At 45.2% G+C, this 15,235-nt stretch overlaps 5 protein-coding genes across 5 annotated transcripts; 3 read left to right on the plus strand and 2 right to left on the minus strand.

The window, feature by feature from the left end:
* The first annotated feature begins 1,765 nt into the window (after positions 1–1,765).
* VE01_08809 (uncharacterized protein) lies at positions 1,766–4,723 on the plus strand. Its single transcript, XM_018278228.2, has 3 exons — positions 1,766–3,198; positions 3,260–3,815; positions 3,946–4,723. The coding sequence occupies exons 1-3, from the start codon at positions 2,296–2,298 to the stop codon at positions 4,332–4,334; spliced, it is 1,848 nt and encodes a 615-aa protein (XP_018126977.1). The 5' UTR covers positions 1,766–2,295; the 3' UTR covers positions 4,335–4,723.
* Positions 4,672–5,955, minus strand: VE01_08810 (uncharacterized protein). Its single transcript, XM_018278229.2, has 3 exons — positions 5,729–5,955; positions 5,321–5,632; positions 4,672–5,247 (listed from the first exon to the last, which is right to left on the minus strand). The coding sequence occupies exons 1-3, from the start codon at positions 5,775–5,777 to the stop codon at positions 4,793–4,795; spliced, it is 816 nt and encodes a 271-aa protein (XP_018126942.2). The 5' UTR covers positions 5,778–5,955; the 3' UTR covers positions 4,672–4,792.
* Positions 5,956–6,119: 164 nt separating this feature from the next.
* VE01_08811 (uncharacterized protein) lies at positions 6,120–8,414 on the plus strand. The gene is made up of 6 exons (XM_059464008.1): positions 6,120–6,139; positions 6,203–6,627; positions 6,712–6,984; positions 7,058–7,196; positions 7,244–7,788; positions 7,861–8,414. Exons 2-6 carry the CDS (start codon positions 6,235–6,237, stop codon positions 8,296–8,298), a joined length of 1,788 nt encoding a protein of 595 aa, XP_059319390.1. The 5' UTR covers positions 6,120–6,139; positions 6,203–6,234; the 3' UTR covers positions 8,299–8,414.
* An 838-nt stretch (positions 8,415–9,252) lies between these two features.
* Positions 9,253–9,915, minus strand: APE2_2 (Aminopeptidase 2 mitochondrial; the record flags this gene model as incomplete). Its single annotated transcript, XM_018278231.1, has 3 exons — positions 9,253–9,260; positions 9,311–9,817; positions 9,879–9,915. The coding sequence occupies 3 exons, from the start codon at positions 9,913–9,915 to the stop codon at positions 9,253–9,255; spliced, it is 552 nt and encodes a 183-aa protein (XP_018126940.1).
* Positions 9,916–12,171: 2,256 nt separating this feature from the next.
* Positions 12,172–14,162, plus strand: VE01_08813 (uncharacterized protein; the record flags this gene model as incomplete). The annotated part of the gene is made up of 8 exons (XM_018278232.1): positions 12,172–12,272; positions 12,328–12,441; positions 12,494–12,556; positions 12,604–12,901; positions 12,956–13,220; positions 13,271–13,450; positions 13,500–13,887; positions 13,955–14,162. 8 exons carry the CDS (start codon positions 12,172–12,174, stop codon positions 14,160–14,162), a joined length of 1,617 nt encoding a protein of 538 aa, XP_018126941.1.
* Between the last annotated feature and the right edge of the window lie 1,073 nt (positions 14,163–15,235).

The following is a 15,235-nucleotide window of genomic DNA, read 5'->3' on the forward strand; positions in this document are numbered from 1 at the left end:
GTACCTAGTAAAAGAAAGGTACCTATTAGGAAAGGCACCTATATAGAGTAAGGTGCCTCCTTAGAAGGGCACCTATAGGAATTAGTACCTATAATAAGTGTAGCACCTCTTATAGGATGTACACGTAATTAGATTAGTAGGAATAGTAAGAATAGTTAGAGAGTCTGCTATTCCAACTATTCCCTTTAGTACAACGCTACTATATAAGTAGATAGATAGTTCTTAGATAGGAGCTTCGTGCTCAACTTAATATAGTATTTGTTATATACTATAACGTGTTTTATAAAAGCCTTTGTGTCTAATCCCCTACCTCCTCTATTAAGTAAACTAACGTAACGAAACCTTTGTAAGTCTTATAGTTTAAGACCTAGCGTTACATCTTAGTAGGTATCTAGATATATATCTGTAGATACTTATAGTATCTAGATACTTGTTAAATTCTTAAGGATATAAGTATCTATATATAAGTATCTAGATACCCTAGATACTTAGGTATCTATAGGGATTACTAATAAAAGAGCTCTCTAGATCTAATAATAAGGAGCCTATTATCCTAATATATTATTAATGTATTAATAATGTATTAAACCTAACATAAAGTTAAAAGTAAAGTTAAGCTAGAATTAAACTTATATCTTTACTAAAAAGCTTTATTCTAAGTAAGCGTTTAGTAAGGAGCTTATAGGCCTTATAGGCTGCCTATTATAGCTATTAGTAGAATTATTAATCTTGTAAGGATGCCTCCTTACTTAGGTTAGTTACAGTCGTCACGTGCTGCCCCTAAGACTTAGGGCAGTTACAGTTCAATCGCGACTGCGAGCCTTAGGCACACAGCGTAAGGAAGCCTTAGGTAAATAGGGGGTTAGCTGAGTCGGAGGGGTTTCGGGTATAGAAGGAAACAGGAACGGAGGGTTCCCCCTTCATCTTTTTTGTATCCTTCGTAGTAGACCTATAGGATTGCACCGACTACTATCCGACTCGCACTCCCATATGCAACCTCTCGTGATACGGTGTCCTGTGTCCTTACAAATCTATTAGTACTGTATTTATACATTATCGTTAAGCTTTATAGGCGCTATTATAGTAGTAGTAGTAGGTAGTAGTAGACTTAGTAGTGTTTTTAATAGAAGGTAGAAGGTTAGAAGTTAAGGATTTATTTATAGGGGGGTCAGCTGAATTTTTTCCGAAAGTGGGGTGGGTCAACTTAGGTTGGGGGGATGCTCGGGTCACCTACGTTCAGACATAGTCCTCCACCACGATTATCTCAGCTGCATCTCACTGAAATAGTACATACACCCCCTGTAAATTTGGGAGTAGGAACTAGGCCTCGCGCCTGAACGAGGAACGTGTCATGGACATAGGCGACATTTATTTTGAACACTGATGGGGAAGCCTGAGAGACGTTGAACAACGATCTTCGCGGACAGTCTTTTCACACGTAATTGTCGAAGGGCCTCCACTGATGGAGCAGGCCTTAATGTCTCCCGTTTTATATTCTCCAGCGTTGGCAATATCAGGACTTCCGTCACAGGCGTGAAGATCTGCGATCGGAAGCTGTCTAGCCATGATATGTGGAAGTACTTGCGGTCATTCTCAGAAGGGCGATTTCTGAATGCTCGACAGTGGTTATCTCGGTACATCATGTGATTATTTCATAGAGGCACTGAGATTCTGGCCCTAGGAATCAGGCAGAATCAGGCAACTACATTTAGTGAAACTTAGTCATATTAGTGTAGTTTCGTACATAGGATAGCTTCGGGGCCACGGCATAAGTAAGAGCCGTAGCCCCATGGAATTCTACAAGTTTGGTTCGCGCTCGGAAATCACACCACTGTCAAGTTTCATGTCCAGGTCTAGATTCCGGTATCGAATTCGCTGCCAAAGTCTTTCACATTTCGGACTCTCGACACTGCATATCCTTAACGGCAATGTGCCCCGCGCCGCTTTTGCTCAGGCAGGCTCAGGGCCAGATAATTAAATCACGTGTGTCCTAAGTTACGACTTTCGGCTTAGCTTCTACCTGAGGCACTAAAGTCGCTGCTTTGTTTCTACATTATAACTCTTATTTCACCAGCACCACCTTAGTGATACTATAAAGACTCGAACCGTGCCCTACCGACTAATCATATTTCGCTACCACTCGCAAACCTTATAACCTTAGTCTTAGTGGAGGGTAAGGATCGGATTGGCCCTCTACAAGCAGATGGTGACTGAGCAGACCTCCATTCTTGGCTACACTTAGAACTCTCTCTGTATCCTAGGATAAAGCAAGTGTTCAGGCCCATAGCTCCAAGCATGAGCACTGATGGACCTAGGAGCTCGGGGTGCTGGACATGTCGGCTTCGCAAGCTAAAGTGTGATGAGGACCCGAATCATTGCCGAAGGTGCCTACGTTGTGGGATTTCTTGCCATGGATATGGTCCAAAGCCTGCCTGGAAAGATGGTGGACTACGAGAGGCAGAACAGTTGGCAGTCATCAAAGCTCGTGTCGCAGACAATCGACGGCGCCGAGCACGAGCGGCCAATACGGAGCGAAATGAAAGCCTGATGGAGGCGCAGATTCCCCCCCCCCCATCACAACGGTTAGACTGCGCAGAAGAGTCATTAGTGAATAATGAAGTAAGTGAATCTTGGAATCACAATCACGGTGGCGGTCCTGCAACAGATGAAGCCATGCTCTTACCGCTCATCAATGAGATGCTTGCCGGGGATGTCGATGTGAATCTCTGGCCGTCTCTACTCTCCCCTGCTGAAGTCAGAAATCAACCAACGGCGACGAATATGGAGCGAGCGCTGACGCAGCGGTGGACACTGCTCAATCTAACGGGGCGGGAGAATGAACTGCTAAGGCACTACCTCAATCACGTCTTTGCCTTGCAGTATTTCCATCAGAAATACATCAGCACGACGTTGCCGTCGCCGAGCTGGCTCCTCTCTCTCCTTGAAACCATCCCTCCCCTTCGACACGCAGCCCTCAGCCTCAGCGCTCTGCATTTACATTGTTTACAACAACAGAAGGGAGGCAGCAACAATTTCCATGACGGCTATAATCGAACGGATACGTTAGTTGAATTGCGAGAATACCACGCCGCTGCGTTAATAGGCTTGCGAAGTTTTATTTCTGATTACGGATCAAGTTCCCTAACGGCGGGGTACATTCCGATTCTTGCATGCTGCAGTCAGCTGATCTCATTTGATGTATGTCATGATATTCTGTCCCCTGTCATAATACTTTTTAACCTAACATGTCCTACTACAGCTTTGTCGTGGCGGCATAGATGAGTGGTATACTCATGTGGATGCCGTGGCTAGATTCATTCTCATGCGCGCCGCTGAATTTCCGCTCCTCTCCGCCGACGAAATGGATTCGGAGAACAACGAAGCTAGTCGATTCCTCATTGGGGCACTCATGTGGAGTGATATCTTGGCGGGTGTATCAACGGGACGTCGTCCATTACTATACATTTACCTTCAACGGCTACTTGACTCGTCAGAACAACCCTCAGGCCCTTTGATCAAAATGGAGGATATAATGGGCTGTGAGAACCATATCATGCTGTTGATCAGTGAGATCAGTGCCCTGCAGGAATGGAAGATGAACTGTCTCAAGGACCGGTCGTTTAGCACCTGGAGGCTCGTCACTAGATCTAAGGTGATCCTAGATGACCTAGAGATAGCAATCCTGCGCCTGGATAGAGAATTGGATGCATACGGGCTTTATTGCAGCAATGACAGAACAATCTATCAAACTAAGATAATTACAGGCACTATCACCAACATTTTTGCTTGCGCGGCAGTTGTCTATCTTCATGTGGGTATGTATTTTTTCTTTCCACTAGCGCATGGGCCAACGCATACTCTCTATTCGCCCCTCGCTATATAATGAATCTATTATACATCGATATAAATGAGATATAAAACTAACTATATTGTTTCGGCTGGTAGTTGTTTGTGGTGTGCAACCATCACTACTGGAAATTAGGACTAGCGTGGAAAGGACTATAACGGCGATGCAGCGGATCCAAAGAACTGACCGTGGGAAGCTGGCTCGAGGTATTCTGTGGCCGGTTTGTGTAGCAGGATGCCTCGCTGAAGGACCAAAGCAGAGTTTTTTCAGAGAGTTTGTCCGTGCTGCTGTGGATGATGCAATAGGCTTTGGCAACGCCCAGACAGCATTGGATATTTTGGAACATTTTTGGGCAAAATCAAGCTCCGAAAAACGCCATACGTCGTCGTCGCCTCCATCCGACAGTCCACCGTTAGAGGCCGATTATCTGTTTCAAGGATGGCCACAGATCATCCAGAAGTCTGGTCGCCGAGTCCTACTCGTCTGAGAGATCATAACGTAAGTCGTGGCGTACTGGCGGTAGTGGGGTTGGAGCCACCTTACTAAACCAACTAAATATATAACTTATGAGGTTTATAACAATGGGATATAGGCAATCTATAATTAATTGTTTAAACTTAAAGGGTATAACAAAAAGGTAAATGGGTAGTTTGAGAGGGTCACTTATAAATTTCTATAAAGGAATTGCAGTTGCAAGTCCTCTAAGCTAAGGAAGCTACATAGCAGAAGTCAACAACTACGAGTATTATAGCTGCAAACAACGCTATAATTGAGCAAGAAAAGGAGGAACCTATGGAGGACTCGGAGGAAGTATATGATTATATTGTAGTCGAGTATTAGAGCTTAAATAATTGATTTTGTGGTGTTGTCGATGGGCTGCCAACCCCACTACCGCCAGTACGCCATTACCGCCAGTACAAGACGACTTAAGTTATTGTTCCTACGTTAAGACGATGGTATCTGAGCAACCTTTTCCGCATAATCTCGTTCGCTCCGGTTCCTTGTATCGATCCACTGCTGCATCTCAGGTTGAACCGGCCGATCTGGGTGATAGCCGCTATGTACGGGTTCACCAAGCACCTCGTACAGCGGAACGACTCCCGTATATACATCATCTCTTTCTCCAAAGCCTTCCCTCTCCAAGCCATTGATATTTGTCGCCCGAGCCTTGGCCGACGCACTTCGAATGCTGACTTTCAATACCTGCACCGAAGACATCGCTCTTGGAGCGATGGGATTCACCGAGGACCAACGGCGCCGACACATGTGGTTTGTCAAGAGGTGCATAGCATGATACTTCTCCTCAGGATCAGTCACCTTTGTAGCATCCCCATGGATGACGCAGGATCGATAATTTAGAGAGTGACCATTTGGTGCAAAGTGCAATACTACTCCATCTACTGTTCGGTTCAGTAGGTCATATTAGTGTTCATCTTCGCGCCTCTATTAGGCATTCCGTGAAGGATTGCGTACCTTTGGTTGCAGTGATGCATATACGCACGGAACCCTGACTAGTGGCCACCTTGTTCAAGACCATGGCTGCATTGCCATGCAAGTATATATCGAGAGGCTGGTCATATGCCTCATGATTTTGCACATACGTTTCGTCGTCCCCATCATCCTCTGGCAATTTCTGACTATTGGGATTGTAGCGTCCAGCGACCGCAGTCATTGGAAGACTGAATGGATGTGGTTCATCGTCGCCGTCATCGTATACAACAAAGGATACCGTCGCAACAAAGGTGGAAGCGAGGATCGAGTGAATTGTTTGAAAGTCATATTGTGCTATGTGAATGGGACTGGTCAGCATTTGCTAGGCAGCGAATCCCAATTGTGATAGTACTTAATGATTGAGCTAGCGACAAGAGAATGATTTATTACCTCGATTTTTGTAAACCCTAATTGTATTCTCCTTTGTTTGCTTGTACATGGTGAAGCGGTTCGTGTCTAGTGCTCGACTGTAGACTGTTTGGGGCTAATGTTCTTGAAATATTTCTGACTTCTATTCAGATAGAGATAGGGACAGAAAGTTCAGATGATAAAATATCTCAATAACGGTACCAGGGGCAGGGCTCTATTGCTACCCCTCTAGTTCATCCTTTTTCTTACCTCAAAAAAGCCTAGGGAATGGTATTTGGCTGAAATGGTAAGTCGAGCCGGGACCGTAGTAGAGAGTCGAGCTGGGACCCACACCACCAGAGAGTCGAGCCGAGAACAACGCAGAGAGTCACCCAACCCAGACAGAATTGACGCTGGAGTTCGACAATACTCGCCCAAATTAGATAATGTAGAGTAAGTCCCGAAATAAGTGGTGCACGCCACTATTCCTGTTCGAAGATTAATTTTCTACTTAAGACTGACAAAATCCCTCGACGTTCTTGCCGACCATGAAAGTTTATTATCAACTAAAAACCTTCTCAATTCGTCTTTCGTTCAGCCCGAACATGTTGGTAGCAGAGCAAACCTCCCCTCAGGTCAATGAGATCCCAGATGTCAAAGCGGTCGATGTGGTAGCACCCAGCTGGAAACTCGTTGCTGCTAGACGGCAGGCTGAGATCAACAATGCTATCCCTACAGAATACCTAGTGCCGCTAGTTCAACTGGGGGGCTTAGAGAACCGAATTGGATTGCCTGAGGCTAGTGGCATCCTCACCCACCGTGAGCTGGAGATCACTGCTCGCTCGGCGACCGGGCTGCTTCGGTTTCTCCACAACGGCACCTACACGGCCGTGGAAGTGACGACCGCCTTCTGTAAAAGAGCTGCTATTGCTCATCAAGCGGTTCGTTATTTCTTACTCAATTCAACTTTGCTAGTGCTGTAATACTTATGTACGGATATATTGACTCTTAAATAACCGAACCAGGTAAACTGTCTTGCCTTAGTTATGTTCCAACAGGCACTTGCGGATGCGGCAGAGCTGGATCAATACATGCAAACCCACCATCGCCCTAAGGGTCCACTGCACGGTCTACCCATCTCGGTCAAAGAGCACATCGAATTAGCTGGGACACCCGCAACAGCGGGATTGATCTCCCTCGCGGATTCTGTCAGCAGCCAGGATGCTATGATCGTTAGAGTTCTCCGAGAGGCTGGAGCTGTATTCCACGTCAAGACGACAAATCCACAAACGTTATTAGTAAGTCCTTAGATCCAAAATCCACGATGGAGCCTTCCGGAAATGGCAGTTGACATAACATACATCGTGACAGGCTCTCGAAACAGAGAGCAATATCTATGGGATCACGGTCAATCCATACAATATCAACTTATCGTCAGGTGGGAGTTCGGGTGGAGAAGCAGCTTTGATTGCCATGCGAGGTAGTCTACTTGGGATTGGAACTGATATGGGTAAGCTTCCATTTCTAATAGGGAGATATGACACTGATTTTATCTAGGTGGTTCGATCCGTGCACCAAGCGCTTTTAACGGCGTCTTTGGGCTGAAACCAAGTGTTGGACGTCTCCCTCATGGTGGACTAGAAGGACTTCATTCTGGTATGGAGAACGTCATTGGTTGTTGTGGTCCTATAGCAACCTGCGTTGAAGATATGCGCCTCTTCTGCCAAGTCATCCTGGCGTCGGAACCATGGCGCCAGGAGCCCGAGATGATCGAGAAGCCTTGGAACCCGATTCCACTTCCTACTAATCTGAAGATTGGCGTGATGTGGCATGACGGAGTCGCTCAGCCGCAGCCACCTGTGACACGTTGTCTGCGCGAAACTGTTCTGGCAATTCAACAAGCAGGACATACGGTCGTTTATTGGGATCCTAAAGACCACCCCGCTCTTACCAAATCCATGGACCGGGCCTTTTTCATTGATGCGGGTAAGGAATACTGGGATGTCATTAAACAGGGAGAGGAGCCGGCTGTGCCTGTAATGCAGTGGATTTTGACTGAGAGAAATAATTCCCCTCCACTAACTGTAGTGGAGACCTGGAAGGTAAGTCCATTCTCTAAATGGTAGAATTTGCGAATGGGAGCAGAAAAATCTAACGTTATTAAATGCGTATAGCTCAACTCTGAACGGAAATTACTACAGAACTCCCACGCAGCCCAATGGGACGAACTGGACCTGGATGCCATCATCTGCCCAGTGCATTTTTCGAATGCGCCGGCTATACATGAAGCCCAATACGCTGGGTATACCAACGCTTTCAACAGACTAGACTACACTGCAGCCGTCTTCCCCGTGGGCAAGGTGGAGCCAACCGACACGTGGGAGAACTTTCCGCGAGCCATCGAACAATCTCTCGGCAAAGACGATGACTTTTCTTTTAAGACATATACCGGACCTGATAAGTATCGACATTCTCCGGTGTCCCTGCAGATTGTGACACGCCGCCTGCAGGAAGAGAAGAACTTGGCAATCATAGAGAAGGTCATCCAGGCCGTTGAATTGAAGAAGCAACTCCTGGACCATGGCTTACTCTTGCATTCTAATGATATCTAAAGAATAAAAACCTCTCATTCTAGAAGTTCTTGTTGTTATCCTTCGATAGTACAACCATTACTTAGATAAATTGATCCTGACAGTACGCCTATAATATACTGCAAAGAAACTACCCGGTTCATTTATATTGTCTAGTAGTACTTGGCAATTTTGAGTAACTTAGTTAATTTTCTTCATTTGCTATATGTAGTGTAGTGTAAGGGACTGCTAGGTAAATCACTTTATTGATTCTATTGATCCAAGGGAGATAGATTTTCGATGAAAGCTGCAACGTCGCTTCGATCCCTCTCAACCCAGTCGCATTGAACAGCTAGGGATTCGAGTCCTTGGGCTAGGGGCATCTTAATTAAAGTCGTTTCTTTCGTGTCAAAAAAAGCCCTTACAGATTTTAATTGGTCTCTGGTCTATAAACCTGCCATACAAGCTTTGATAATGTTTCCTAGGGGCCGACTACTGAACCGCACTGAGAGATTATTCCAATTGACCTGCAACCACTGCCACAGAGCCTCGGTACCAGTTCGATGAACTTGTAAAAACGAAATGGCAAACTGCACATCCTGGTCTCGGACATCCTTGCTTAAGGGCAGCTGAAGAGTTCGTTGTACCAAATTTGCGTCCCGGGCATAACCTAGGCTTTGGAGGGCGGTATTTCTCTCCGGGCTTGTTTTCGCCGTTAAATATTCGTTGAGAACCACGCCGTACCGGGAAAGTGTCAGTCTTCAGAGGTAAGAGTGAGGAATCGCTTATTTACCTCGCCACTCCCACCATTTTCTAGTGCGATACGAAATACGTGTGGCCGAAGATTCGCGTCGATGACTGACTAGTTACGAGAAAATTCAAAGAGCATTTGCTTAGATGCATCAACAATTGCAGGGTCTCCAGTTACTCCTGCAGCACAAAACAGTAAAGTCTTCAATTTTTTTTCGGCGTGCCCACTGTCAGCGAGATTGCAGCTCAGAAGCCTTTGTTTCTATTAGACGCCTGACAAACGACTGCAGTCCGTCTTGGGTACGTTGATTTTCAAATGTCCATGCTCTCAGAATCGCACCAAGATGTATAATGATAATATACCACACGACATACTGGGATTCGTGGCTGAAGTTTGTAAGTAATTGGAGAAAGTCTGATGTCTTTTGGTAACCTGTCGATGCCAAGACTGCAGCATCCGCAATTAGCCCTGCTCGGTCTTCAACACCCAGGATGCCGCCCTTGCCGGCCTCTTCAGCCAGCTTTTGAAGATACTCAGCACTATAACATGTCCGATATAACCCAGTGTGACCGGCATTCAGCTTGACAAATCCTTCTACTTTGATTGTGACTTCTCGCTCTGCGAACGACGTATCATGCAACACACCGTTTGGGCCATTAATAGAGAGAATGTTAAACGGTACCGGATATAACATCGCAGCTTCCTCGGGCAAAGGATCTCTGGTTCGGAGAAAGCGATCTTGTCGAATGACTATAGAGTCTTCCGATACGATGACCGTCACAACCGGATGCCCAACTTGCGACAGAGCCGCTAAAGACAGCTTTGTCCAGGTTAGGTTCTAGCACCAAGTCATAGTGTTTTGGAATCGCACTTGTCGCGATAGGCTTTCGAGTGATGAAACAAGCCATTGTGGAATTCTATGCTCAATCTATGGCGTATTGGAACTGCTCTACCACCTAAATTACAGTGATAATAAGAAGAGCTTCGTGAAGCTCGGATATTGTCAATATATTTAGATGTAAAAGTAATCCCTGTAAAAGTTAACTACTCGTAATCCGTCTCTAATGACGATTATCAGCCCCATTCTATTTTCTCAAAAAGTTATTTCGTTGTTTCTATTTTGAAAGTTGATCCGCCATTTTATTTATCATTCAATCAAGTGCAATTGCGAGTTGACATCCAATCTAGGTGGCCTTGACCCTTCGGTTCGACATGCAACATTCAATCATAATTCGGGTCGACTTTCCCGACTATGGATTTGCCCTCAAAATGACCCGGCTTGACTTTCTTCCCCTGTTCCACTTCAGACTCGCCTCGACCTTCTCAACTTCTTGACTTGGGCTTTAACGGAGGTGTTACCTAAATGGCTCTTCCAAGATGAGATATGATAGTAGTATCGAAACTTCGGGGAAGAAATCCACGCGTCGCCGACGGAAGCCGGAGTCCTTTATATGGCGTTCCATTAGTCCGGTTCAGATAGCGATACAACACATCATTCCCACTTATTGTGCGTTACCATAATTGTACGGATAACCTGGTTTGTAGGTCACTCCCAGGCGCTTTAGTCAATACCCGAAGCTAACTAAGAGCGTAGACTCCTATAGTTGTGCTCTCCTCTTCGTTGCCCCTTTCTTGCGGAGATGCGTCACCCACTTGATTTTTGTAAGGGATTAACCATGGCAATGGGGTTCATCACTGGTGTCTTGCGATGTTACTACCGCGAGAGGCCATGCACGAGTGAGTTTACGCCAATGACCTAGGTAACTTTCTCAATTTTAACCAGCTTTCTTATCTGTTAAAATCTTCTCCTCGCCACCTTTTAAAATGGAATGTTTACTCATAGCCTCTAATTTAATCCTTAGATATCCGATGCCAAGAAGAGGAAGACAATAGCAAATAATAGGAGAATCGTTCTCCCACAGAAGGGAAGAAGCCCTTACGTAAAGACAAGAAACGGGCCATTAATTCATGACATGAAGCCAAGTGCATCAAGTGTCGGATGTAGAAAGAAGCCAACTATACCAATCATTCCGCCAATCACCGCCGCCTCTTTTTGCTTTGGAGGCTAGATTTTACGGAAAATAGGCTCGATAAATGGTTGTAGGGGAAATCAACCGTTTGAAATGTTTTGAGATGTACTAGAAACCGGCCTACAACAATTCCGTAGGTCCAGTAGATATATTAGTTTAGTCAATTGATTCTTATTATACGGACCTATATACTGTATTCTACGTTGGTGCCCCTATTCTGGCTTCACTTTGTACAGCGCTAAAGTGATAACTCTGCTCGCCTGGGATACCACCCAATTCTGGTAGACATTCCCGACGCGTAATATTCCAAGAGGTTGGTGTTTCCCACTCTTGACGTGGTTCTCGGTATTGTCACGGGTACCGGCTCGACTTTCCGTTTCAGCCAAATGCCATTTCCGAGGCTCTTTTTTAGAAGACAAACTAGCATCTTCACAGCTAAACGTGCTAACGTATCGTTCCGAGGGCAAGTCGAGCCGGGCCATGGCACCCCGCTTCCTATAATATTACAAAATCTCTCTAGTGTTGTTATCTCCTACAATTCCTAGCGCTAGAGCCAATGGACCTAACTAGTTCTAGGGAGAATGCGGGGTGTTGAACATCTCACTACAGGTCCATGGCAGGTCGACACGCCCCAAGCGCTTCTTCTACCACATGCCCATTACAATGCCACCTCGGTGGCGTTTCCAGCTGTGCTGAGAGACAAGAGAACTGTTCCGCACCATTGTTCTGTAACGGTGATGTTGATAGCGATCTAAGATGCTCCATGCCAAAACTTTTTTTTTTTTTCGGGAGGTTTACTTAGAAGGTCTTTCTCAGCTCGACAACCGCGCCGAGAGTGACCCAGGATAGCATGTCGACCCGAGACATGAAGATAAGCAAGGGTAGCGAGGCTGATGGGTTTACAAGGCTATTTGCCGATTTATCTTTTAACAAAAGCGGAAACTTGAGCGTGACGTAAATAACTTTATTTTGCTACTCTCCATTAGAGGTATCCTGCACATTGTTGGTCTCCTCTTCTTTAGTATATAGAACTCAGCTCAGGGCAGCTTGAGGACCGTCTTCAGCTGCGTCGAAATCTATCATCCTTTTTGCAGATACGTTTTCTCCAACCCTTTCGGGAGAACTTCATAAAACATGGCGGAAAAGTACGAGAACAACGTGAACAGTGATATTGAGATGGTCGAAGACCTTAATGTGCCCGGAGCGCCCGAGTTTGCGGAGACGAGGGAGTTGAGGTACGCCATCAAAACCAAGTATGCAGGTAGTCTCCACGCTGATTTTGTTGTATAGAAAGGGCCTCAAGCAGCGTCATATTCAGATGATTGCGTTGGCTGGAACTATTGGCACGGGACTGTTCCTGGGGTCTGGACGAGCTCTTGTTGCTGCTGGACCGGCAGGTGTCTTGTGAGAATCGAACTCATCAAATGATATTGTACAAAATCTGATAGTGGCATAGTATGGGCTATACCATCATGGGTATTCTCGTTTGTGGAGTTGTTCTCTCTATCGGAGAAATTAGGTATGCCATTATGTCTGCCCTATCTGGGCTCTGCTAAAGATTTGCAGTGCCCTTGTTCCCCTTGCTGGAGGTATTCTTCAACCTGCAGCGATCTTCGTTGATCCTGCTCTTTCATTTGCCATGGGTTGGAATGCCGTCTACCAAGTTTGTGTCGCGGTCCCTGCTGAGCTGGTCGCCGCTGCTGTGGTGATGCAATACTGGATCACCCTCAACAATGCCATTTGGATCACAGTTTTTGGTTTTCTCATCCTAATTTCCAATGTTTTGCTGGTAAGGATTTATGGAGAAGTCGAATTCACTTTCGCTTGTCTAAAGGTTTTGCTCGTGGTTGGGATGAACTTGATGGTAAATTTCTCAAAGGTACTTCCTTATATTATGTAGCTGCTGACTGATGACTAGGGCCTCATTATCGCTTGTGGTGGGGGCCCTGACCATCGTTCGGTCGGCTTCAAGTACTGGAACGACCCTGGCCCTTTTGTGCAGTACCTTGGCGTCGCGGGCTCTTTAGGACGATTTATGGGTTTCTGGACTGTCTTCTCCAATGCCGCCTACGCCTTCGCTGCGATTGAGAGCATCGCGATTGCTGCGTCTGAGACATACGCACCTCAACGAAACATTCCAAAGGCAGCGAAGCGAGTCTTTGTTAGAGTTGTCATGTTCTACGGTACGAATCCTTGATTCTTTTCTATCTATACGATACTGATGGTCAAGTAGTTGTCACGGTTTTCATGATGACCCTGTTGGTCCCATCCAATGACCCAATGCTGCTCAACACCTCGGGAACAGCAGCGCAGTCGCCATTTGTCATTGCCGCAACCCGAGCTGGGATCAAGGTCGTTCCGCATATTATCAACGCTATTGTTATGACCAGTGCTTGGAGCTCAGGCAACTCCAGTATGTTTTCGGGTTCTGAAGACAGCTCTAAAGTTGCTAACATATATAGCTGTCCTAATTGGGTCCCGTATGCTTTACGGTCTTGCCCGCAAAGGCCAAGCCCCTAACTTCTTCAAACAAGTCAATCGCTGGGGTGTTCCTTACTTAACCGTCCTCTTCATCTGTGCTTTCATCTCGCTAGGCTACCTGACACTGAACAAAACCGCCGCAATGGTCTTCACCTGGCTTCAAGATCTCGTTGCGTCGGCCCAGTTGATCACCTGGATGATTATCTGCATCACCTACCTGCGATTCTATTACAGCTTGAAGAAACAGGGAATTTCTCGCAAGGAGCTCCCTTGGGCAGCGCCTTTCCAGCCGTATGCGGCGTGGATGAGTTTGACTGGGTTTGCCATGATTTTCCTAACAAGCGGTTATACAACCTTCATACATAACAAGTAAGTTCTATTACTCTCCACAAAACAACTATTAGTTTGATAGCAAAAATCTAATCATAGATTTTAGCTGGTCCACTGAAACCTTTATCTCCGCATACTTAGACCTTGTCATCGTCATGACTTTGTACCTAGGGTACAAGCTCTACCACAAGACTAAGATTGTATCTTTGGAAGAATCACCTGTTGCTAGATTTATTGAGATAGCTAAGAATAATCCTGATCCACTGGAGAAGCCTAAGACGCGGATTTCTAAGTTTAATATCTTGTGGGGATAGATCTAATTGTCGGATCCGACTGTGACCAACGCGCGAGTTCGGCGCAAGTTCGGCATTTCACAGCAAAATACTAGTAAATTATATATAAAAGTACATAGTGTAATTTATCAAAGATGAAATTCCATGCTACTCTCGTCGCTTTCGTGGCTCCCACTCCCACTGCAATTTCTAGTAGATTCCTTAGCTTGGGTAGCCTAGGCTTTGGCCTCTAGGTGAGGAATTGGCTCCTGATCTTTAGGTAGAATTGTTGAATTCTCACTCCGTTCCTAGTGCCCGGAGCTATCGCGCCGTGTCTGCTGCCACTAAGTGCTATACCCCAGCTTAGTTAGGGTATCTTAGCATTCCTACTCTAGGTTAGCTTAGGGATGTTTAAGACTAGCAGGTTTAAAGCTTAGCAAGGCCACTAGTGAATGGCACTAGAGGATCGTCTCATCTTAGTAGCAAGCTAGTAAGTGTGTCTAGTAGTCCTTCCTAGGTACTACCTACTTAGTATAACGCTACTTCCTTAAGATAATAGGGTATATAGACACTTCTTATATAAGGTTTTAACTTATTAGAGGGGGTAGGGGATTAGACATAAAGGCTTTAAGTAACATGTTATAGTATAACGTAATGTATAGAGTAACTATAAGGGTTTAGTAGAAGTGTGCTATAGCTATAGGCTCTAGTAATAGAAATGGTATTTAATAGACTAATCTCTAAGCCCTCCCTATAGAGGGCTTAGCTACCCTTATCTACTACTTTAAAGTTAGGCCCCTACTAACTTAGCTATAAGTTAAGGCTATATACTACCCTCTTACTAGCCCTAAGGTATAGGGTATATATAAGGATATAAGGCACTATATTATAAGAAGTAGTATATAGGAGTATAAGTTAGATAGAAGTTAGTATAATCCTATAGGTTTACTATAAAGGATATAAAAAAGATAAAGGTGTAACCCTTTATAGCTATTCCCTTAAATACCTAAAACTACTCTAACTTAGTTAACTCCCTATTTACCTAAGGCTTCCTTATGCTATATGCCTAAGGCTGTTAGTTATAACTAACTTATAATAGCCCTAAGTCTTAATAG

The sequence above is a fragment of the Pseudogymnoascus verrucosus genome (assembly GCF_001662655.1).
Source record: "Pseudogymnoascus verrucosus strain UAMH 10579 unplaced genomic scaffold scaffold_51, whole genome shotgun sequence".
Lineage (NCBI taxonomy): Eukaryota > Fungi > Ascomycota > Leotiomycetes > Thelebolales > Thelebolaceae > Pseudogymnoascus > Pseudogymnoascus verrucosus.